The 24,385-nt window shown below is 43.0% G+C and overlaps 3 protein-coding genes across 3 annotated transcripts; 2 read left to right on the top strand and 1 right to left on the bottom strand.

Moving 5' to 3' along the window:
• The first annotated feature begins 752 nt into the window (after positions 1 to 752).
• On the top strand, positions 753 to 6,040 carry LOC117766419 (medium-chain acyl-CoA ligase ACSF2, mitochondrial-like). The gene is made up of 16 exons (XM_034593420.1): positions 753 to 942; positions 1,521 to 1,722; positions 1,877 to 2,005; positions 2,126 to 2,179; positions 2,288 to 2,406; positions 2,485 to 2,647; positions 3,439 to 3,534; positions 3,616 to 3,767; positions 3,853 to 3,944; positions 4,039 to 4,115; positions 4,199 to 4,306; positions 4,384 to 4,535; positions 4,649 to 4,790; positions 4,891 to 5,001; positions 5,080 to 5,148; positions 5,664 to 6,040. Exons 1-16 carry the CDS (start codon positions 848 to 850, stop codon positions 5,712 to 5,714), a joined length of 1,812 nt encoding a protein of 603 aa, XP_034449311.1. The 5' UTR covers positions 753 to 847; the 3' UTR covers positions 5,715 to 6,040.
• Positions 6,041 to 8,357: 2,317 nt separating this feature from the next.
• On the top strand, positions 8,358 to 14,630 carry LOC117766418 (medium-chain acyl-CoA ligase ACSF2, mitochondrial-like). Its single transcript, XM_034593419.1, has 16 exons — positions 8,358 to 8,667; positions 9,446 to 9,647; positions 9,934 to 10,062; positions 10,231 to 10,284; positions 10,441 to 10,559; positions 10,948 to 11,110; positions 11,887 to 11,982; positions 12,067 to 12,218; positions 12,309 to 12,400; positions 12,496 to 12,572; positions 12,657 to 12,764; positions 12,838 to 12,989; positions 13,103 to 13,244; positions 13,345 to 13,455; positions 13,533 to 13,601; positions 13,709 to 14,630. The coding sequence occupies exons 1-16, from the start codon at positions 8,555 to 8,557 to the stop codon at positions 13,757 to 13,759; spliced, it is 1,830 nt and encodes a 609-aa protein (XP_034449310.1). The 5' UTR covers positions 8,358 to 8,554; the 3' UTR covers positions 13,760 to 14,630.
• Positions 14,053 to 23,828, bottom strand: ndel1b (nudE neurodevelopment protein 1-like 1b). Its single transcript, XM_034593421.1, has 9 exons — positions 23,670 to 23,828; positions 20,088 to 20,184; positions 18,149 to 18,302; positions 16,818 to 16,966; positions 16,475 to 16,611; positions 16,192 to 16,359; positions 16,008 to 16,099; positions 15,737 to 15,882; positions 14,053 to 15,605 (listed from the first exon to the last, which is right to left on the bottom strand). The coding sequence occupies exons 2-9, from the start codon at positions 20,171 to 20,173 to the stop codon at positions 15,515 to 15,517; spliced, it is 1,023 nt and encodes a 340-aa protein (XP_034449312.1). The 5' UTR covers positions 20,174 to 20,184; positions 23,670 to 23,828; the 3' UTR covers positions 14,053 to 15,514.
• Positions 23,829 to 24,385: the final 557 nt, after the last annotated feature.

The following is a 24,385-nucleotide window of genomic DNA, read 5'->3' as shown; positions in this document are numbered from 1 at the left end:
ACCGCAGAGGCTGGAGCTGCAGACCAGGTCAGGTTTATGCCAAGTTGCTTAACCTGAGCGGCAAATGCCCCAAGCGCCTGCTCGTGGGCAGCTGCTTATCGCCTTGTTTCTGAGGTGACAGTTGTAATCAGGGTCTCCTGGTGCTGGAGCACGCTCTCCATCATCTCAAAGGGGTTCTGCGGTGAGGGAATGTGTGTTGGGTCCATATTTGGCCAGATTGTAGTGTAACGCGTGTGTGAAGGAATCCTATGCAGCACACAGCACAGCAGAAACAGATGGTAATAGGCTGGGTGACGGGAAATGCACTGGATGAAATGAGCTGAGTCATGCAGAACTGTGTGTGTGTGTGTGTGTGTGTGTGTGTGTGTGTGTGTGTGTGTGTGTGTGTGTGTGTGTGTGTGTGTGTGTGTGTGTGTGTGTGTGTGTGTGTACCTACTACCTACTCATCATCGTAGGTTGGGAACTCCTCATCACCGTCAGCAGTACATCAGTTGTAGCTACGCTCTCAGCCTTTCTAGTGAATGTATTTGAAGTTGTGTCTCGTGATTAATTCTCGTTTTCTTGAACCCAGGATGTCCACACATTCCATCATCAACTGCTTTGTTACCACACCCCCCCCCCCCCCCCAGGCACCGTCAGCTACCTCCCCTGCCTCTCCCCTGCTCCCCCAACTCACAGATGTTTGAGTTGTGTAGATATTAAATGTTAATCATTGAACAGTGAAGACGAGTGTGCATCAAAGATTAACAAGTGGCCAGATCCAGCTGGACCAGGTAGGCTGACATACTGTCTTCTACTCAGCTGTATTCAGGCTGAATATTGACTGTGCGATAGCCACTTCAAATCAATGTCAGCATTGATCTCTTCCTCGGTGCTGAGGTCCTGCGCTCAGCGAGCATTCAGCAGAACACAGGACTCATGCAACAGGAGTTTGCTCCAGTGGTAAGTTTTTGCTAATGGTCAAATGGAGTCACAACTATGTTTATTACAGATGTTTGGGTTTGTGAGATGTTCTGTTAATACTGAATAACAATTGGATTTAGACTGGAGGTGCCTACCATCATCACAGGCATTTTAATTGATCATGGTTGATTTTAACTTACTTTTTTTATCGAGACAATCTCTGTCTTACTGTTTGATCGTGGAGAGACATTTTAACAAATGTGTATTACATTATCCACAAATGTGTACAATTTGTGCACAACCTGAATACATATTATTTAACATACATGTTTTTAATTCTCACTCCACGTGTAACCATTTTTACTTTCAAGTGCAGACACATATTCCTATAAAAGTATATTAAATAGATATTTGTGAGATTCTTTATTTTACGATGTGTGATTGTCTAATTGCATCACCTCCATTTCCATGTGAAGTTTTTTCATGATCTCCAGCTCCCACTAGAGTCTGTGAGCACTGTCATGTAGAGGACAAGTTACCAGTGGGCATTCTCTTAAAAAACTTTGTAAAGCTCTAATCAATGCCCGTGCTCTGTTTTTAACGAATGTTGCTCTCAGTGCCAGGTCGCTCCACGTGGACAGTCCTCCTCGCACTCCCTCTCTGACCAGCAGCTACGTCCATGGCACCTCCTCCGTCTCTCTGCTCTCCCACACTGTGAGCCAGAGCCTGGACGCCACGGTTCAGCGCTGGCCTGACCGTGAAGCCGTGGTTTTCCTTCAGGACGGCATCCGGAAAACCTTTGCAGAGCTCCAGCAGGATGTGCGTCTCACATTTTTTGCCTTGAAACACAATAAAACTAACAATGACACCATACGTCTTCTATTCCAATGATCATCACTCTTTGACAAACGGTGAGAGTTAATCATTGCACTCAGTTTATGAGATGATACTAGTTTGACTTTTTGACCTACAGGTTGACAAGGCGGCTGCAGGCCTCCTCGCTCTGGGCCTGAAGCGAGGCGACCGACTGGGAGTTTGGGGACCCAACACATATGAATGGATCCTTTTCCAGTTCGCGTCAGCCAAGGCTGGAATCATACTGGTCAGATAGGGAGCCTTTATATGTACTTTTACAGCAGTGTATAGCTGTGTGGTTATAGTCATTGTCATTCACTCGGTGAGAGGACATCTGAGCCCCTGCCCTGTGTTGTTGTCCTTGCAGGTGTCAATGAACCCAGCCTATCAGGTGAAGGAAGTGGAGTTTACTCTAAAGAAGGTAAAGCTTGTGACACATCTGACATCTGACAACTGACAATTGACAAGTTTCATTCAAAGACGATAGAGGAAGGTTATAAAAGTAACAGAATGAATGTGTTGCGTCCAGGTCCAGTGTAAGGCGGTGGTCTGCCCTACTCACTTTAAAAACCAGAAGTTCTGCGAGATGCTGAGGGAGATCTGCCCAGAGATTGGCCCGACATCAGCGGACATGATCAAAAGCTCCAGGTATGACACGTTTCTGCCTTAATGTATTATTGATGTTTTTCTGGATGTAATATAAAGATGCTGTCTTGGCTCTCCCAGGTTGCCAGACTTGCGAATGGTGATTTTGACCGACAGCCGACAGCCGGGGATGCTCCACGTAGACGATGTGATTCAAGCGGGAGAGAGTCGGCACCACAGAGAGCTGACGGAGCTGCAGAGCAAGCTGTCCTTCGATGACCCCATCAACATCCAGTTCACATCAGTAACCTGCATTCATGCACCACATGCAATACATTACCTGGGCTGACATTATGATGCAACTTTCACCGACCCAGCACTTTGTTAGAAACATTCTGGGAAGCATCTCATCTTTAGCTCTTCGAGGCTTTGATTCCACATGACGCTAGAAAGATTCCTTTGAGATTCTGGTTTCATGTTGACAAGATCACATGAGACATTTTTCTGCAGCTTCACATTCATGCCACACATCTTAAAGGTGTTCGACTGGATTCAGTTCTGATGAATGTGGCCACTGAAATTCACTGGACTTATTGTCATGTTCATGAAACCATTTTGACCCAACTTTTGCTTGGTAACATGATAAATTATCACACTGGGAGTAGCCATTAGTAAATTGTGGCCTAAAAGGGATGCACATGTCAACGAGCGCACTCATTTAGATGATTAGTATGAAAGCTTCAGTCAAAATAAAGGAGATTGAAAGAGAGAAAGTGACAATGCGAGTGGAGACGACTTTCAGGAGTATGACAACAGGATCCAGAAAAAACAACAACACAGCGACTGCCTGGGGATTATACAACATTTTCAACAACTTTTCAAATTCATTATCATAACACTAACCACAAGTAAAAGTTCATTTACGCAGTTTTTACAAACGAAAAGAGATGCATCCATTTTAAACGTCACTGTCCACTTATTTCAATGCTCCTTTTACATTGGCATTGTTGTTAATCAATAAAGCCACTAGAGGTCAGTGCATAGTTGAGAGTTTCTGATAACCACGATTGAAATTGAGTCATGTTTTTGTTTTAGGGCACTACCGGGAGTCCAAAGGCAGCTGTTCTTTCCCATCACAATATTGTAAACAATGCCTACTTCATGGGTCTGCGAATGGGCTACGCATCAAGAGTAAGTCCATATTTGTATCTCGTTTGAAAATGCGTGAAATCAGTGAAATGTGAGTCATCATGTTTTCCGTTCATTAATCAGCCTCGGGTGCGAATTTGTGTGCCTGTGCCCTTGTACCACTGCTTCGGCTCTGTGATCGGAGGGATGAATATGGCAGTGCACGGCGTCACGCTTGTCTTCCCCGGGTCGGCCTACAACGCCCAGGCCAATTTAGAGGCCATTCAGAGTGAAAGGTACGACATAAAGTTCATCACCACAGTTAAATCTAAATGTATAACATGCACATTCACTGCCTGCACCTGTTTATTGTTTCTCAAGGTGCAATTTCATCTATGGCACTCCCACAATGTTCATCGACTTGCTCAGCCTACCAGATTTGCACAAGTATGATTTGTCATCGCTTGAAGCTGGTGAGAAGTTTCAAGGTTAAAACTACGTCATGTTGAATTTGGTGCGATGTTCAGCCATCATTTGAGGCATCCTTGTCCGTCTGTTGTGCTCCAGGGTTCTTGGGAGGTTCTCCGTGCCCCCCGGAGATTGTGAGAAAACTGAAAAAAGACATGAACATGAAAAAAATGATTGTGAGCATCCGAATATCTTATCAAATAAAGCAAACTTCTACTTGTCCATCGTTAAAAAACATGCATCTGTCGTGTTTTGTCAGTTGGGCTACGGAACCACTGAGAACAGCCCCGTCACATTTCTGTGTTTTCCACAAGACAGCGACGAGCTGCAGGAAAGTACATCCGGCTGTATCATGCACCACACTGAGGTAAGCCCCCTCTCTTTTTCTGCAACCTTTATCAACACATCTCCATGATGACTTACAATGGGACTGTAACTATACAGGCAAAAGTGGTGGACCCCACTACAGGGGAGATTGTCCCTCTGGGGGCATCAGGAGAGATAATGATCCGAGGCAGCTGTGTCATGCAGGGCTACTGGGACAACCCTGAAAAAACCAGAGAGGCTATCTCCCAAGATCGCTGGTACAGGACCGGGTGAGATGAATGTTGACTGACGACTTTACTTAACTCAACAGAAGAACATGCATCTATGTATAGATACATGAAAAGTTATTAGCACACTTGTATGTTATTTTCTCCCCCCGCAGTGACACAGCTAGCCTGACTAGTCTTGGGTACTGCCGAATTGAGGGACGTATTAAGGACATGATCATCCGTGGAGGGGAGAACATCTACCCTGCTGAGATAGAACAGCTACTCTATACACATCCGCAAGTGCAGGAAGTGCAGGTGAGAGTCACGACCAGTGGAGGGCAGCAAAGTATCTGTAAACAGTTGACATTTAATCCACGGAGAAGTCACATTCATCGTCTGTTTCTGTGTTTCTGAGGTGGTTGGAGTGAAAGATGAGAGGCTGGGGGAGCAGGTGTGCGCCTGCATCAGGCTGAAGGAAGGTCAGACCTGCAGCACAGAGGAGATTAGAGCGTTCTGCAAAGGACAGGTGATACATATAACTCAACATGTGTCTGAACACAGTTGAACACTATGTGGTCTGATGTGTGTTTTCTGTTCTTTCTAGATTTCTCACTTCAAAATCCCACATTATGTGATCTTTGTAGACAGCTACCCCCTGACTGTCTCTGGAAAGGTAACTTCTGCTCTACTAAGTAACATGTTTAAACCGTGGACTGGATATAAAGATGGACGACATGACCGCTCCTCAAAAGTGAAGCCAAAGCGTCTTCAGTGCCCCATAGTGGCTGGCTGCGGTATAGACCATAAACCCCGACCATTCCATGTTAATGGAAAGGACATGGAACAAATCAAAACGTCAACAAACTATTTTGTCTCAAAGTTGTTTTTTGTCATTTTAAGTAGTTCTTATCACACTTAGTTGAAGCTATAAAACTGGCATGTGATTGACAGCTGAGACTGACGATTGCGGGTATCAGTTGGTCCTTGCTACTCAACAGACTATGAAAGATATCCTCAGCACAAGATGGCAGCGATCATATCTGGGATATTTTGGTTTCATCACTATAGACAGTAGGAGGATTTGTAGGCTCGTCGTCCACCTTTATATACAGTCTGTAACCTAAACCATCAATACGATCGATTAATTAAAACTAAACTGAGATGGCTGCTACTTTGTGTTTTTTCTAGATCAAGAAGAACATATTAAAGCAAGATATGGAGAAGAAACTGGGCCTTTAATTTGTGGAGTGATGGACATTGAAGGAACCTGCTGAGAAAGAAAGAAGTCTGGCAATGGAGAGTCATTCATGTTTGACCGCTCAAAGTGTTTTACAGTGCAGTTTTTTTCCATTTACTCATTCACACACATTCATACGATGCGTCTATGGGCAGCACTTTTTCTATGAGGGGCAATTCGGGGTTCGGTATCTTGCCCAAGGACACTGCGGCATGCAGATGGGGAAGACTGGGATCGAACCGCCAACCTTCTTACACTTGTACTGTTTATATGTTTATGTAATTATTAAAGAAAATTTCGATTTTGACAGTGGTTCTTTATCTTTGATCATGATTCTACATTATTGACCATGGTTACAGTTTTCTGCCACTTACACCTAATATTTACCTGAATACACAATGATTCAATACGTTTAAGTTGTGTCTCCTTTCTTTGTGGTGGCTTGCGAGCCGGACACAACAATATGTACGTATTGAAAATCAGTTTTTAAAAAAAGAAGAAGAAAAAAGATTTTATTCTACTGTTTTTTCAAATATCTGACTTTAAAAACTAAGATTTGATAATAATTTCGAAAATATTTCACAATTCAGTGGTCAAATTTTTATGACATGCAATTTAACAAAAGCTATTTAATAATAACATCTTTTGCACAGTTTCAGCAGGATGTGCGTGGCACATTTTGAGCCTTCAGCTATTAAGAGCCATCATATCCATCAACATTTACACACAAATGACACCATAGCTCTTCTATTTCAATGTCTATCACTCTTTGACAAACAATGGGAGTTAATCATTGTACTCAGTAAATTTTGTGAGATGATTACATACTAGTTTGATCTTTTGACCGTCAGGTTGACAAGCTGGCTGCAGGTCACCTTGCTCTGGAGCAACCAACTAGGAGTTTAGGGACCCAACACATATTTATATTATACTGAATTTTCCAGTTCGCTTCAGCCAAGGCTGGAATCATCAATTATACAATTGGCCCGACACCAGCCTACATGATCAAAAGCTCCATGTATGACTGATTTCTGCCATACCTTCTTCAAAATTGGAAAAACATTGTATAAGTGAAGTTTTTCTGGAAGTGATATAAGATCCTGTCTTGTTTCTGCCAGACTCGCTCACGGTGATTGTGACTGACACCAGACAGTCGAGGATGTTCCACATAGACGAGAGAGAGCTGATGGATCTAGAGCAAGTTGTCCTTCAAGCAAAAATGATTTCTTTCCACTGGACAGAAAAATAAAGATGTGGGGCTTTTACTTAACGTAGTTAACTGTTGTTGGTCCTTGGCCAGCGAGGATCAGTGGACGTTAAACATTACAAGGTAAACAGCAACAACCAGACAGGCCGGTAGAACCAGCTCATCTCTTTTCAAGACCCAGTGTTTTTTCCTCACATACAAGATCAAATACACAAAATGAATTGAAGTGAATGAAGTTATGATAAATAGTAAACAAAATGAATGATGAAAAATTGGGCCAAACTATTTCAAACAAAATTGAGACTTACAAAATTAATTTCTCATTACCACTGTGTGAATAATTAGTCAAACTGTCCAATGAGGATAAACTTGAATTCAAGCAACAAAATAACTGACTGTCATTGAGAAACGAGCTGTTTCCACGGACTGATTTCACTTCACAATCACACTTCAGCACCTCAGAGTCTCACTCTGACAATATCAGGAAGTTCTGATGTAGAATTTCAAAGTAAAAGGGAATTATGCTATTTTCACTGTTTTGGTTATGGCAGCAGAGAAGGAGATTCTTTTGGTGTCTTGTTGCTGGGCCAGGGCGAGATAAGCAACAAAAAAATAAAACACTTTGACGTTTAGTGTGTGATGTTTTGTCAAAGTTTTTTGTATTTGTCTGTGATGAATCTTAAATAGGTTGTCAGGGTGGCCCTCTGCCTCCCCCCATTGGTAGCATTTGGTTCTGACCTGCTTACACTTTATGGTACATATTGATTGCTGTGCAGTAAATTGTATTATGTGCAGTGCAATTATTTGCTGTGCTTGCAGTGTAGTGTTCGACCCGTTGGATGTGCAACATTTGAACCCGCTTACCTTGTTATGTGTTTTAGCGGGTTGGGGAAGGAGCCTGTACTTTTCAGAAGTTCAACCCTTGAGTTTCCTGATTTGTGGTGTTTGTAGTTTTAATGAATTTGTATTGCAAAACATTTGATTTGTATTTAATTCCCCCTCCTATTGATTCTTCTCTTTCCTCTGATACCGGACCAAGTTAAAAGGGTGGTGGCTGTATTATAAAACCTTAAATAAACAACAACCTTAACAAACAGAAAAGCTTCAGGGGTTGTAAGTGTGGCTGAGACACTAACAAAACGATCATATGTCATTATTGATACAGTCATAACCAAACATCCCACAGCACTGCATGGAAACTCATGGTCACAGAGTTTGAAGTAATCTGAGTTTGAATCCAGTGTAGATCTGAAGTTTTGCATGTCTAATAAATAATTGATTTTCAGATTTTTTGCATTTTTCTACCTGTTAAGACATGACGAAAAAGTTGAGTAAAACTTAAAAGTTTAGATTTTAGGTGTAGCCACATGTATGGAAAGTTTATGCAGCAAACGTGTGTGTTTCCACAACACAGGGGAAAACAGCTGTGGGGCCTTTACTTAAAGTGTAGTAAAACGTCATCAGTCATTGACCAGGGAGGCTCAGGGAAGGTTAAAGTTTAAGTTGAACACGTTAAACCAGATAGGCGGGTAGAAGCAGCTCATTTTCGAGGCCTGGTGTCTTCTCCTCAGATGTGCTCATAGATCTGAGAGGATCTAGATCCCGCTGACACAGATTATCTGGGTCATAGAAGCGATGTCAGCATTGATCTCTTCCTCGGTGCTGAGGTCTGCTCACACACTCAGAACCGTGGATGCACTCAAACGCAGCCGGACACTGAAATCCTGCAGCACGACCTTGCTCCGATGGTAAGTTTCATTCTCTTCGGTGTTCAGATTGAGTCACCGACACATTTACCGAAAATATTTGGTTCTGTGACACGTTTTATTGATGCTAAATATCAAGTTTGTTTGAGATCAGTTTGTTTGTGTTACATAATCTGCACATTTGCGCAACGAGTCGTGCGTAAAAGGGCGCGTTCACATCCACACACAAGTCATTTAAACACATTTAAAACAACTTTATCGGCCAGTATGACTTTATGTACAATTGTTTAATTTCCACCTCACAGATAAAAAGTTTCCGGTGCAGCCATACAGTCAATATTCGCATGCTTTTGTATGTGTGTGCATATTGTTGAGTGTGTGCGCACGGATCAGATCCATATTTTTGATTCTTGAGACTTTTTTTCACGACGTCCAGCTGCACAAATATGTGGAAATGAATGCTGCGTTTATGTGCAGTTGGAAAACGTGGGACATCAGGCTATTCAGTGATTTCAAGTGTGATATCAACATGGGAAAATGTTTTTTTCCAGACAGGACAGCTCATCGCTTCAAGATGGGAATATTTACTAACTTTGTGTTGTTCTATAAATGCAGATACTAAATATAGATTAAATGAGATGCACAAAAGTTTTGGACAGTGTTGTGTGTAAGGCTGTTCACCTGTATAACAGGTCTTCCTCTCATTAGAATCTAGAGGACAGATAATCAGTGGGTATTCTTTCCAAAAAGATGCAGTTAATTGTTAATTCCCAATCACTGCCCATGCTTAGTATTTGACTCCTGTGTCCCCCCCCTGCAGTGCCAGATCGCTCCATGTGGACAGTCCTCCTCTCAAACCCTCTGTGACCAGCAGCTATGTCCATGGCGCCTCCTCCATCTCTCTGCTCTCCCAGACTGTGAGCCAGAGCCTGGACGCCACGGTGGAACGCTGGCCTGACCGTGAAGCTGTGGTTTTGCTGCAGGACGGCGTCCGGAAAACCTTTGCAGAGCTTCAGCAGGATGTGCGTCTCGAGCCTTCAACTTTGGCTTTCAGGAGCCAACATACCCATCGACATTTAAACATAACTAGTAGTAGTCCTGAGATTCAGAATGTACCTCCTTCCTCAAAAATATTAATCTGGTTAATCAACATCTTTGAATCAAGCAAATTTAGTTTCATGATGCAAATGTTGGTTCTTTTTTGGAAGAAAAAAAAATCATCAGGCTTAGTAACATATTAATTACATGCACGTCGTAGCTCAGATTCTGTTACTGATTCAGATTTCTTATTTACTTTCGTTGGTGCAGGTTGACAAGGCGGCTGCAGGCCTCCTCGCTCTGGGCCTGAAGCGAGGCGACCGACTGGGAGTTTGGGGACCCAACACATATGAATGGATCCTTTTCCAGTTCGCTTCGGCCAAGGCTGGAATCATACTGGTCAGTTTTGTCTTTTCATCTGCAGAGTGAGCAGGACACTGAAGTCACTAAATAGGTTTCCCAGTATGAACCTATAAACACAACAGGATGTAATATTGTATGTGTGTTATGTGAAGGCCTTTGAGAACTGTGTGCTGAGGAGCTGACTTTAAACTGTTGTCCTTGCAGGTGTCACTGAACCCAGCCTATCAGGTGAAGGAAGTGGAGTTTACTCTAAAGAAGGTAAAGCTTGTCCGGTCACAGTGCATGAGCTGAATTACACAACCACATAGCCTACTTAATATATTACTCAACCACACTACAATGCAAACGTTGGTAAATGTTCTACTTTCATGTGAACAAATTCCTTTGAGAACAGAATGAATATGTTGCGTCCAGGTCCAGTGTAAGGCGGTGGTCTGCCCTACTCACTTTAAAACCCAGATGTTCTGTGAGATGCTGAGGGAGATCTGCCCAGAGACTGACCTGACATCAGCCGGTACAATCAAAAGCTCCAGGTATGACAGATTTTTCAAGATCTTCTCAAGACGCACACTCTGACCCAACTTATGGAACCACATTTATAATCACAAGATCACATTTTCTTTCCATCAAGCTGCGAAAGTTCACGGAAATTTAGAAAAACACCCTATCTCCCAATGTTAAAGAAAGGGTTGAAAAACATCTGGTTTCCGCACCAAAATGTATAACACAACCTTCCACTAAGTTTCGTGATGATCCCTCCAGTAGTGTTTGTGTAATCCTGCTGACTAACAAACAAACGCATTCGAAAACATAACCTCCTCGGCAGAGCTAAAAGGATTCAATAAATTCTTCACAATGGACTCGGTGTACAGTTGAAGTTTTTGTGGATGTAATATAAAGATCCTGTCTTGGCTCTCCCAGGTTGCCAGACTTGCGAATGGTGATTGTGACCGACAGCCGACAGCCGGGGATGCTCCACGTAGACGATGTGATTCAAGCGGGAGAGAGTCGGCACCACAGAGAGCTGACGGAGCTGCAGAGCAAGCTGTCCTTCGATGACCCCATCAACATCCAGTTCACTTCAGTAAGCATCTCCGCTTGAGCTCTTTGATGGGCTTTGATTCCACACGACGCTGGAAGCATTCCTGTGAGATTCCCGTTCGTGTTGACATGATCACATTGCATATTTTCTGCAGTGTCATTCGCTTCACATTTATTTTTATCACATTGTAAAAGTGTTCTGCTGGATTCAGATCTGATGACCGTGGCCGTTGTTGATCTGTGAACTTCTGCTATGTGACAGGATAAACTGTCATGCTGGAATTAACCACTAAACGATGGTTTTAACTTTAACTGGCTATGATATTGTCTTATTTTAATGTTAATGCCTCTCTTTGCTGCCTACAAAAGCAAATGAGACAATAAGGGAGAAAATATGCTTTTTCTATAAACTATATCTCAATGTCTTAGTGACCATGGGCGTTCAGATGAAACAATCTATACAGGGTTAGGGTTAGTGTATGAATGGTACAAAATAAAATTATGTCATATTAAAGTTATCAATCATACAGCAACTAAAAGATACATAACCTCATCGCTATGCATCCTGCAAACAGCCACCTGTCTTTTTTTCCACCCCTTCCAGAAAAAACGAGGGGTTTTATGACAGGAGACAATGGAAACACTACTGGAAACTCAACTAAAATGAAAAGTTCCTTGTTGGGGTTTTAATTGTGTCCAGAAAATGTTGCACGTGCCGAGGAACAATACTCCGATCGGCTGTAGCATTCAGATGATAATTGATTGGTATTAAGGTGATTTAACGATGATTCAGACTGAGGCATGTTTTTTTTGTTTTAGGGCACCACTGGAAGTCCGAAAGGAGCTTCTCTCTCCCATCACAATATTGTAAACAATGCCTACTTCGCGGGTCTGCGATTGGGTTACGCGTCAAGAGTAAGTCCACATTTGCCTCTTGTTTTAAAGGGGACACACAAACAGTGAAATGTGAGTAATCTTTGTGTTGCGTGTTTGCATAAGCCTCAGGTGCGAGTGTGCTTACCTGTGCCCTTGTACCACTGCTTCGGCTCGGTGCTCGGAGGCATGACTATGGCAGTGCACGGCGTCACGCTCGTCTTCCCTGCTTCTGCCTACAGCGCCCAGGCCAATCTAAAGGCCATTCAGAGCGAAAGGTACGACATAAAGTTAATCATCCGGAAGAGTTTCAAATTCATAACCACCGTCCACGTTTCACTGACTGCGCCTGTTTATTGTTACTCAAGGTGCAATTTCGTCTACGGCACTCCCACAATGTTCATCGACTTGCTCGGCCAACCAAATTTGCACGAGTATGATTTGTCATCGGTTGAAGCTGGTGAGAAATGCGATGGTTAAAACTATAGCATAATGAATTGGGTTCCATGTTGAACCATCGTTTGAGGCATCCTTGTCCGTTTTTTCGTGCGTCAGGTTTAATGGCGGGTTCTCCGTGCCCCCCTGAGGTTGTGAGAAGACTGAAAGCAGACATGAACATGAACGAGATAACGGTGAGCGTCCACCTGTCCTGTCCATTTTCGACTTACAGTTATCCCTCCGCCATGAAAGAACTTGTATCCATCATGTTTTGACAGATAGGTTATGGAACTACTGAGAACAGCCCCATCACGTTTCTGGGATATCCAGGAGACAGCGACGAGCTCAAGATGAATACTGTTGGATGTATCATGAACCACACTGAGGTATGCCCTCTCTGCTCCTCTCTGCAAGGTTCAGCCGTGATATAAGCTACTAACAGTAAAAGTGTAACCACAGGCAAAAGTGCTGGATCCCACTACAGGGGAGATTGTCCCTCTGGGGGCGCCGGGAGAGCTGCTGATCCGAGGCAGCTGTGTCATGCAGGGGTACTGGGACGACCCTGAGAAAAACAGAGAGGCTATCTCCCAAGATCGCTGGTACAGGACCGGGTGAGATAAATGTTGACAGACGACTTTATTCAACTCAACAGAAGAACATGCATTTATGTATAGATACATGAAAAGTTATTAGCACACTTGTATGTTATTTTCTCCCCCCGCAGTGACACAGCTAGCCTGACTAGTCTTGGGTACTGCCGAATTGAGGGACGTATTAAGGACCTAATCATCCGTGGAGGGGAGAACATCTACCCTGCTGAGATAGAACAGCTACTCTATACACATCCACAAGTGCAGGAAGTGCAGGTGAGAGTCACGACCAGTGGAGGGCAGCAAAGTATCTGTAAACAGTTGACATTTAATCCACGGAGAAGTCACATTCATCGTTGTGTTCTCTGTTTCTGAGGTGGTTGGAGTGAAAGATGAGAGGCTGGGGGAGCAGGTGTGCGCCTGCATCAGGCTGAAGGAAGGTCAGACCTGCAGCACAGAGGAGATTAGAGCGTTCTGCAAAGGACAGGTGATACATATAACTCAACATGTGTCTGAACACAGTTGTACACTATGTGGTCTGATGTGTGTTTTCTGTTTTTATAGATTTCTCACTTCAAAATCCCACATTATGTGATCTTTGTAGACAGCTATCCCCTGACTGTCTCTGGAAAGGTAACATCTGCTCCAATAGTAAAACGTCTAAACTATCAATATGAGTGAGATGATTTTTGATTTAACAAGATTAAACTAAGATGACTTCTTCCTTGTTGTTTTTTTAGATCAAGAAGAACATATTAAAGCAGGATATGGAGAAGAACCTGGGCCTTTAATTTGCGGACTGATGGACATTGCAGGAACCTGCTGAGTCATGCATTTTGTACCAAGAACTGAAATGGACCTATAACACTGATTTGTTTCTTGGTTTTCACAATATTATTAAGTTTTATGTTTTAAAAAAATTAAAACTTGAAATCTCGATAGTTCATTATTAATGATCTGAGTCATACTTGATCGCGGCTCCAAATTTGGCCCTAAATTCTCCAGGAAATGTCCAGTAATTGGATCTTGTGCTTAGAATTTCATCATCTTTACTTCGAGAATATGACACAAGTCCACAGTTTATTTATCATCTCAGTCTTTATTTACTTAAACAATTTTGACAAACAATATGATATCATAACACAGTGACCTTAACCACTGTTCAATAGTAAAACTCGTTATATGAACACATGCCATACAGAATCTGAAATAAATAGGACCTTAATGCCAAATGTCCGTATGTACAATGTGGAGCTCGGCAAAATTACCATCCCTGCAAGCTCTGTACACTGATGGTAGAACACACTTTAGTAACAGGCTCATAGTGACACCTCAAAGCTGAAGCCTTCAAATATGAAACAAGATGTCAAAATGGTGACACAAAGGTCTGAGAGAAAGAAATGCGTCAACAAAGTAATGGGTTGGAAAATGAACGTCTAATATTTAACCCCAGCGGCTAAACGTTACCAACATAAACCAGCCAAAGTTACCGGACAGTCTCGAAGAGGATTCTCGATTTGTTTTAAAGAATTCGTGTTTGAGTTTTATAAAGTTAAATTCACCCACTCATGTTGTGAGTGCACCGTGCCATTACATCAGAACGTGGTTAATGAGCCTGTCACAACACTTCAAAAATCTATACATCAAACATAAAAAAAAGAAGAAAAAAAAAAAAAGGCAAAACTGTTTCCTCAAATTGCCAACGCATGTCCACGGAGGAAACACTCGAACTGCGGCAAAAAGGAGCAGTTTGTTTAAGTGCGGCTTTAACCCAGAGGACAGAACCAGCGTGGAGACTACTTCCAAATCAATTACAGCAAGTAGCCGGTAACAGGAGGAAAGACGGCGCTGCAGCTGCATGGCTTTGAACGATCAACATTCACTTCAGTCGTTAATACAGGGCCCCGACCACGCCTCTCCAAACCCCACTTTAAATATGCACACATGCAGGAAAATTGCAAATGGAAAATGTTGCATTTTAAAGCATACTGTGAGATAAATTATATTAACACATCCCTTTTTAAATATAATACATTCTAAATTAAAACGAGTTCAACTGTGCAATTTAAGTGAAAAATACAGGAAAGAAAAAGAAAGAAGATTTCGAGGAAGCTGAAGTCTGTTGAAGACCCTTTGTCGGGGGAGAATTTTTCAAATGAACAGTGGAACCAGAGACATAACCACTTCAGAGTGGACATCTAGAGAGCGACACATTGCAATGACATTCATACAAGCACAGTACAGTGCAGCTTTAGGCACATGCAAGTGGTAGGAACGTGAGCACAAAACACTGTGCACCTACTCACAGATGCATTTACAGCTGCAAACCGGAGGCAGGTTCATTGTATAGTCAAGCCTCTCTTCCACACATCAGGTTCAAAAATGCACAATCCCAAAACAGGCAAAAAACGCACACATCGCTGTCACTCTCACATACACACGCACGTGCACACACAATGTAATGGTCTTTCAAGTGTCCTCTCTGTTCCCACACTGTGATGGGTGGATAAGAGTTTCAGTGGAGGTGTGTGTGGCGCGGGGACAGCTCACACACTCAGAGGCAGCAGGCCTGGTGGAGACACGGCCCTGGATGGCGCCATGGAGGTCAAGGAGCTTGGGTCCAATCCATTAACAGTCCTGCAGTTGCCAAGTACATGCATAACATTAGCAGACGGCAACAAATACACACGACACCAGGTGTAATACACCGGCTATTTTTGCTGCACATCCACTTTGTGTTGTGAGCTTTTGTGTAGCCAAGGACTCACGTTTTATCGTAGTAAGAGGTATGTAGAGAGTGAGAGAATTTGGTGGCGTTGCTGTTGATGAGTGTGCTGTTGTCCGAGGTGTAATTTTTCCTTGCGGCCTGATCTTTGGCAAAGTTCCTACAGGCCGCGAGCTTGGACTCCAAGGCCTAGAGACAGAATAGGAAACAGAGATCTCAATATAAATATATTTCTGTTTGTTCTGTGGCTGATGAGACAGCGTTTCTAAGCAACCAAAACAAAATAATGAAAAAAAAAAAGGATTAAGACCTACCCCGACTTTTCTCAGGAGATCACCAACGATGTTAAGAGCTGAAAGTCTTGCGGAAGGAGTGAGGGAGGAGCTGCCACAGCCATTAGTCAAAGCTGGAGGAAGTAATAACAAGCCGATATCAGTACACTCAGCAGTTCAATTTCCATCTACTGCGTTGAAATATAAGCGTGAGATTAGTCCTCACCTTTCGGGCTGATGAATGGGTGCTCTATGCTCTTTCCTACAGGTGTGGCTGGGAGGGACAAAGAGGCCTGCACTGCAGAATCCATCTTGTCGATGTCTAAGGTGGGTGAGCTGGGTGCCGACATCCTATCTGTCGTCCGCTCCCGCACTGCCAGCTCCTGTCTCAGGTCTGCAGGAGACAAGAGTCACACTGGTGAAATGCTACTCCTGCTAATCCTTGCACAGGCGACATACTGCCTGCGAAAAAAGGGGGCAGGGTGGTTTCTTGTTTGCGTTGTCTTTACCTCGTGCTTCATCTTTCAGCCGCTGCACAGACTCTAGAAGCGACTCCTTCTCATCCAGCTCGCTCTCCAGGAAGGCGTTTCTCTCGATAGCCTGGTTTAAACGGCCCTCGAAGTCCTCAAGAGACACTATTGTGGCCCTGCACGTACAAATGAGAGGAACAACTGTTAATGGCGTTTATGTTTTAATACTGTGGCTCCAAATATATACAAATCAAACAAACCTTAATATCAACAACAAGGTTTTGTCTTGTATTAAATTGGCAGAAGACAAAATGTTGAGCCCTTAATTTCAGTGTGCTACTACATCATATACATTGACCTAATCATACAGTTCCCCTCTGACCTTTTGGCTCTCTCCAGGTCGTCGTTCGCCTGCTCGAGCTCACGGACGTATTTGTGGAGCTGCTCCTTGATGCTGCGCGTCTGGCCCAGATCATCCTCCAGCATAGATATCTGTTTGTAGCTCTGGGCGTAATGCTGCTCCAGCTTCTCCTGATAGAGATGGAAACAGTGGAGAAGAGGGAGTGAGTGTGTGTGTGAGAAACAAGAAAATCAAAAGAGACCTGTTGTTTACGGGGGAACCATTGTTTTAATTTCTTTCTTGCTGAGGTACGCAGCATGTAAGAACCATTTGCTATTTTAAGCATTGTACAATAATAATAACACTCTATTTATATATCACTTTTCAAAAACAAGTTTACAAAGTGCTTCACTAACATAGAAACAGAAAGATTACATACACAGATAACAAATCTAGTTAAAAGCCATATTATAAAAATGAGTCTTAACGAGATTTAAAAGAGGCAACAAGGTGGCTTGTCTGATTCCCAGTGGAAGGTTATTCTGTAGTCGTGGAGTCTCAGTTTCACGCTTTACCCTGGGAACCAAAAGCAACAGTTGATCTGCAGATTTGAGATCAGGAACAGGTATGTACGGGATTAGAAGGTCTGTGATATAACGGGGCAATGCCGCTAAGAGATTAAAAAAACTAGCAATACAATTTTATGAAGCGAGAATGGGGGTAATGTGTTCATACGTTCGAGTTTTTGTAAGAGCTGCAGTATTTTGACCAAGTTGGAGACGGTTGATAGTACAACAGTCATTAAAGGGGAAACCTGGTGAATTAGAAGGGTCATGAAACGGCTAGTAAAGATGTTCTTCCACATTATTTGACTGTCAAAGGGTGTCTTTGTTCCCTGGACAGGCCCAGTGGCTCATTGGCTCCTTTGCTCTGGGGTACTTCACAGTGCTGTCAGTGGCAGGGCTGCATGCCTGGAAACCATGATTCACTGTCTCTCTGGCTCATTTACACTGTTCGTCTTTTGCATTAGCTTCTGTGAGCTAATCACAATAGCTACAGTAACGACAACAATGAATTGAGGAGCATTGTGAAAATTCTGGCAGGTGGTGAAGTCTGCTCTGAGAAAACTTGTCCTTGGGAGTTTTCTATTTTCTTCCTCCTTATCCTGACATCCAATTAAGAAGTGCGGGAGGATTATGTAACAGCATTCCCTATTAACAGCTACTACACGAATCAGACGTTGGGACCTTTGGCTCCAGCAGAGCAGATGACCTCCGAAGTAACTAATTCCTTTATCAGTGTCCTGACCCACAGACCGTACAAGCAAACCAATCCAAAGCAAAGCCTCGCAGCAGGTCCCCTGGCGCAGTTACCTTGAGGTTGGCCACCTCGTTCTTCAGTCTCTCATTCTCAGTCTGCAGGTCTCGAAGGCGGTGTTCGGCCTGGCTGAGCTGCGCCTCCAACTCAGCCTCCAGTTCTCGGCTCCCCTCCTGGAACTCCTGCAGCTCTTCCTGTGCATCATGGCAGCTGGATGGTACACACACACACACACAAACAATTACTGTCAGTTACCAGCTACCCTGTTCATCGTCCGCCATTCAATTGTGTAGAGCTGACTGGCTGAATGGGCTCTAGAAGAGAGAGGCTGCCTTTTGTCCTGTAAGATGAGCCAGGCATGTTCTGGTAGGTTTACCTCCACTGGCCAGAAATAAACCTGCACGAAAAAGCCAGGGAGATATTTGTAGGTTTTTAACCTGCAATTCTGCATCTGCCAAACAGGAAATAGTGCGGCGTCGGCTCAGCATTGTCGAGTTAGGCGTTCTAAATATACAGCTCTGACGAGACAGCTGAACTGTGACAGAAGGTGGTCGGGAAGTAACACAGATAAACAGGCCTGCTGTCATGTGTCTGGGGAAGGGGGGGGGTTAAAGGTCAGGGGTAAAGAGAGAATGAGGGGGGCAAGGAAACAGGATGTGTGTCTGCGCTGACAATTCAGAAACCTTTTGGGAATAATACACAATTTATTACCTGGTTTCTATCTTTTTAAGTAAATATGTGCATGCAGAGACGGAGGGGAAATGAAGAGGAGTTATTGTCTTATATATTATGTATAGTGATATTATCTCAGTATTTAAATAATCTAAACCGACCCTGATTTGTCCGCCTGTGGTGTGAAAACGTGGTTCTCACTGCTCCCAGATCAGCTGACCTCCGCTGGTATAATGGCCTCTCAGTGGCTCTACACCGCAGTGGAATCCATGAATCAGTTGTTGTGCCGGCCCACACATACCATTGCCACAGAGGCTGCTTCATCAGCACGCTGGGCTCTATAACTTCCCAGTTTAACCACACATAGAGTTGTCCGCCCTCGCACTGGTTTACCAGCAGATCAGAACAACATGTGTGACACAGAGCAGCGTAAATCATGAAATTACTTCAAGGAGCGAACTTCTTAGAAGGTAACTAATGAATTCAGCATGCTGGCAATGTGATGGTTTGCTGTAAAAGTGATTTTTCCATTGCGCTGATGTTTCATCCCTATACCCTGTACCCACAGCAGGAGTTTCCAGGATTTAAACCCCTCTGCACAGTTTTATGCTTCCTCCAAGGAACGATGGGCCCCCAAATTCCACATATAGAAAATACAGACGGACCGAGTTCGACAAAGATCTTACACAGCACTCGTAAGCGCCCCTGCTGCCTATTCCCCAGCATATGCTGTGGTCTCTGTTTAAGAAATCAAAGATGTAGTCATTTCCTCCTGCGTAAGCCACAGCTGTTTGTGGGCGCAGACCTTTAAAAAAAAAAAGTCTGCTCATTTCCCTTATATGGCTAAATACAGTCTTTTTGTGTTCAAACTTTTAAACTGAATATTTCAAAACATTTGGTCAGTAAAATTTGAAAATGATTGTGTAATAACATCTTTCATTACCACACGCAAAACTACATATTCAGCAAATTAGCATCAGCCTATGTATTATGTAAGAGTGGGTGGCAACAACTTTTCAAACAAGTCTCTTGATGGTCAGGAGTTAAAATGTGTTTCTACCGTCTAAAAATTTGATTTAATGTTTCTTGCAGCACAGACCATAAAATAAACTACGACACATCGTTACAAGACCCAAGTTTCAAGAATGAGCTGAGTAAACAACATTTTCCTCATGTAGAAAAGGCTGAGAACAGAAAATGTCGTCTATATTCATGAATTACCGCGTACAGTGCATGTTGAATGATTCATGTCAACTCACACAGGCAAAGAAATTCAATAAAGATATTTTTCACGTCGCAGGAGAATTAATTTGAGTCGCTTACCTTTTCTTATATTTCAGGGCTTGTGACTTCCAGTAATCCACTTCCTCATCTTTTGACGAAAATTTGGGAATCATCTCTGTGTCCATGTCAGGGCAACCTGAGGATTGAATTCACATATTAATTAGGCTCTCAGTGATTTGTATTTGTTAAGAGTTTCTATGAAAACAATACAAAGTCAATGCTAATGAGGTTAAAAGAAGGCCACGTAATCTAAAAAAGGAAACACCATCAGGGGACGCACACATGGCACAACACTATTTACATCCTTTGGCATGCAGAGTCTGGTGCAGTGCATTCCTTTCTAATCTCAGGGCCGAACATCCAGATAAATCAAGATTCCTAACAGGAGAACCTAACATGACAACACTTGAATGATACTCAGTTGAGTGCATAGCTCCACCAAGTCCCAACAGTGTCCTCCTGAAACCACGTTCAAATTTGCTAGATCCAAATTTTTATCTGGATCTGCTGATTCTGCACCAAATTGAACAGACTTAAACATATCGTTCCCCTAAACTGACTGATTTTCTTTAATCAACATCCATGAATAATTCTCTGAGAAATAATTCTCTGCCCTTTCTCGTAATGTTCAAGAAAGAGGAGTTCTTCCCTGGGTCTTGCCCCAACCCTCCACAGAATGTCATGAAAATCAGTTGAGTATTTTTTGCATTATCCTGCTAAAAAAAGAAAAGAAAACCCAGATGCAAACATAACCTTCTTTGTGAAGGTAAATAAAATAAAGCTGAGGCAGGAGTTCTCCGTAGTTCCCTCATGAATCAGTGACTCTGGCCACAGTCTCCGATAAAAATACTTACTTACTGAAATAAACTGACTGATTGGCCAACATGACAAACCTTTCTATGAACTGTTACCAGCCTCTGTGACTGGTCCCAGTAAAAGAAGTCCTGACTGAATCATTACATTTCATCAAACCTCACAACAGCTCAACCCTGTCTGTGAAGTCAACAGCACTTATCGGAGCTGCTCAGAGCTGTCTGTTGTGGCCTGGTTCATCTTTCCTTTCTTCTCTTTACTAGAGGAACGTTCCTGTTTTCTGGTGAGCCACTAAACTCGGCCTCGCTGTGTTCTATGTGGCAGAATTCGAAATATTTAACACATCTGAGAAAGAGGCATTTGTGTGTGTGTGTTACTGCTGCCCACAGTCATGTCACTGGTGGAGCTCCAGGAGTATTTATAATCCCACCTGAGCTCACTAGGATTTCCTGCAGACAGGTTATTTATAAATCTTGGGGAACGTGGTTTGATTGTTGTTGCAACTGTCTGCACAAAAACTTGTTGAATAAATAAGAAAAATAAGTGACATATGTTAATGAAGACATTATTATTATTATTATCATTATTACGTATTGGCCACACTAGCTTGGGTCTGGCTTAGACAAGGACATGGGTATGTTGTTTTTTCTCTTTCCAAGAAGCGGACTGAGACGCAGACTCAGAGGCAGACCCTCGCCCCCTTCACACATTCCTCTGAGTTGGCGTCATCAACAATTTCCCTCGCTGCAGACCCCTCACGTGTCAGTACAACGCTGTGGAAATCTCAAAGGAAACTGGAGACCGGAACAACATCAGGGAGGAGACGGCGAAATGTTCCCAAAGTTGACGTAACATGTTACTTAAGCGGAGTCGTGAACTCTCTCCAGGGGAATAACCCGAAACCTATTTTCTTCTGATGATAAGCAGAAATTCCAGCCAGTCTAGCAAATGTAACAGATATGTAGTTATTATGAAGAGGAACGTGATCCGGTGTTTTGTGGGTTCCCCGGGTAGGTCTCTGAGCGACAGGAGACTGTTTCCATGGTGATTCAGATCTAAAGCCTAAACACCCCCTGAGAAAAATATGGCTGCTTACTAGCTCACTGACGGGATCATTAAAATCATGTGACAGAGGTGCACCCCTGCCAGAGCTATTTCACAAACGCAGTACATATGACGACTGACCGCCACTGTGCCGGTAACCTAACACATCATTTTAAATGAGACGAAAAGCTTGAGCTATATCACGTAACGACGCTGGGACTCTGACAGAGGACATGACGGCTCCTGCTCTCTCTCTCTCTCCCTCTCTCTCTCTGTCTCTCTCATTTCAGCATCCTTTTGGAGTGGTGTGAGTTCGACCCTCCGATCTATTTGTCCGCTGCAAGGTCCAGGGCCCAAAGCCAGCAGACATGGTGCAGGGGACATTTCACCATCTGTGTGTGGAGACCTCTGGGAACTACAGACAAGGGAAGGTAGTAGTGAAAAGAGACATGTTTCCTTTCCCCACATCCTTGTCGCTACATCCTCTTTTTCTCTGCTGCGGATGACTCACGTGGTGTTTACTAAGAAATTAATGCACTGATGGAGTCACTTCTCTTTAATAGAGGCCTAAGAGAGCAGTGAGCTGGACTGTGACTCATTTAGTTTTCCAGTTGTAACTATGGATACATTTTGTTCGGATGTTAGTTTTCAGGAAATATTGTGACTAAACTGTCCAAATATATTGATAATTTGTCTATGACTACATTTTTGAAAACACTTCCTTTTTCTGTCAAGTCATTCTGCTTCTCCTTTATGAATTGGGTTTCACTGTATATTTACAGTATTACTTGGTATGTAGCTTATGTGATGAAAATGATCCATCAATGATCGGCTCTTAGGATAACACAAATTAGGGCCATACGAGAACAATTTTCACACTAGTCAATATTGGTAACTCTCGATAAATTTCACATTATTTCTTTTGAGTTTAAAGACTCATGTTTGATGGTTGTGGTTTTAAACTCTTCTTCATAAAACAGCAGAACATTTTACAAATCAGAGGTAGATGAGTTAAGTATTTGAGCCCTTTACTGTACTTGCCCAATGAATAAGCATTACATCGATGTATATTGAACTATATTGCTGTTGCTGAAAATTATATCGTGACAATTATTGCTATTGTTTTATTGCCCAGCCTTCACACAAATGCTTATTTACATTGTCTTCTTGGTTTGATCTGATGTGAACAATAATAAGAGGTACAGTTTGTCATTCTAATTCTAATAGTTTCTATATCCGTTATTCCCCAGACCTGGTCCCATATGTGTGTATTATATATTAGTAGCAGGAGAACGTGCCTTTTTTTTTGCAAGGAAGTTCAATAAAATCAAAGAAATTCAATATAAATATTAAACTGTGGGAGGCTCTTCTGTAAATATCATTCGCCATAAATAACAGTATTTTTAATGTAGAGCCATAATAAACATATCGAGTCAAGAAAATGAAGCTGAAAACAAATAACAGTAATACTCTTCAGGTCAGATTCAGATAAACTAGCAGGTTGTCATTAAGGTTCATCAAACCGCTGCTGTCATCGCGTCGACCCCTAAAACCGAGTATGTGGTTGTCAGGCCTGAAGAGAATAAACCTGACGATTCACAGCGTTGAAATAAGACAAATAAACGTATAAAATGTGAGAATATGACGCAAGAACCGAGTCCGGAGCCCGAGCGTCGCGATAAACACACACAGGAGCCGCAGAGGAGAGTGAACACGACACCATGACACCGACGCGTCGTCCGCAGTAAGAACAGATGGAATTACCTGCTCATGTCAACGCGGAGTGTGTCTGTCCTCAGATTCAGCGTCTTTACATCCAACACACACACACACACACACTTCCGCCCTGTCCCCGGCCTCCGCTCGCACTGACTGAGCTGCTCCGTGTTTAGGAAACTGCCAACGCGTCTCCCGGAAGAGACGTAATGTCCCGACCAGACGTACGCGCTGACGTGACTCACGTTGACGTCAGAAATGGGTAGGGCCGGTATAGAAGTAGATTTAAGAGATAGGACACAGGGCCGGTATAGATGTAGATACTAGATAGGACACAGGGCTGGTATAAAGTATATTTAAAAGAAAAGACACAGAGCTGGTATAGACGTAGCTACTATATAGTACACAGCCGGTATAGAAGTATATTTAAGAGGGGCTGATATAAAAGTAGGATTATGAGATAGGACACAGGGTCGGTATAGACGTAGATACTAGATAGGACACAGGCCTGGTATAGAAGTAGATCTAAGAGATAGGACACAGGGCCGGTATAGACGTAGATACTAGGTAGGACACATGCTGGTATAGTCGTAGATACTAGATAGGACACAGGGCTGGTATAGACATATATACTCGATAGGACACAGGGCTGGTATAGAAGTAGGGCTACTGGATGACAAAAAGGACTGGTGTACAATTATATACCAGATAGGACACAGTGCTGATACAGAAGTAGATCTATAACATAGGGCAGGTGTACAAGT

Source organism: Hippoglossus hippoglossus, chromosome 8 (genome assembly GCF_009819705.1).
Source record: "Hippoglossus hippoglossus isolate fHipHip1 chromosome 8, fHipHip1.pri, whole genome shotgun sequence".
Taxonomy (NCBI): domain Eukaryota; kingdom Metazoa; phylum Chordata; class Actinopteri; order Pleuronectiformes; family Pleuronectidae; genus Hippoglossus; species Hippoglossus hippoglossus.
This window is presented reverse-complemented; position numbering and strand designations above follow the sequence as displayed.

Bases quoted from the DNA above. Each gene is read 5' to 3' on its own strand.
- LOC117766419 (XM_034593420.1), top strand. From the start codon at position 848: ATGTCAGCATTGATCTCTTCCTCGGTGCTGAGGTCCTGCGCTCAGCGA. The intron at 4,307-4,383 runs GTAAGCCCCCTC...GTAACTATACAG, and splicing joins GTATCATGCACCACACTGAG to GCAAAAGTGGTGGACCCCAC. The intron at 4,536-4,648 runs GTGAGATGAATG...CTCCCCCCGCAG, and splicing joins GATCGCTGGTACAGGACCGG to TGACACAGCTAGCCTGACTA.
- ndel1b (XM_034593421.1), bottom strand. From the start codon at position 20,173: ATGGACACAGAGATGATTCCCAAATTTTCGTCAAAAGATGAGGAAGTG. The intron at 16,612-16,817 runs GTCAGAGGGGAA...TTGTACGTGCAG, and splicing joins GACCTGGAGAGAGCCAAAAG to GGCCACAATAGTGTCTCTTG. The intron at 16,100-16,191 runs GTGAGGACTAAT...TACTTCCTCCAG, and splicing joins CCCATTCATCAGCCCGAAAG to CTTTGACTAATGGCTGTGGC.
- LOC117766418 (XM_034593419.1), top strand. From the start codon at position 8,555: ATGTCAGCATTGATCTCTTCCTCGGTGCTGAGGTCTGCTCACACACTC. The intron at 8,668-9,445 runs GTAAGTTTCATT...CCCCCCCTGCAG, and splicing joins AGCACGACCTTGCTCCGATG to TGCCAGATCGCTCCATGTGG. The intron at 11,111-11,886 runs GTAAGCATCTCC...TTTTTGTTTTAG, and splicing joins TCAACATCCAGTTCACTTCA to GGCACCACTGGAAGTCCGAA.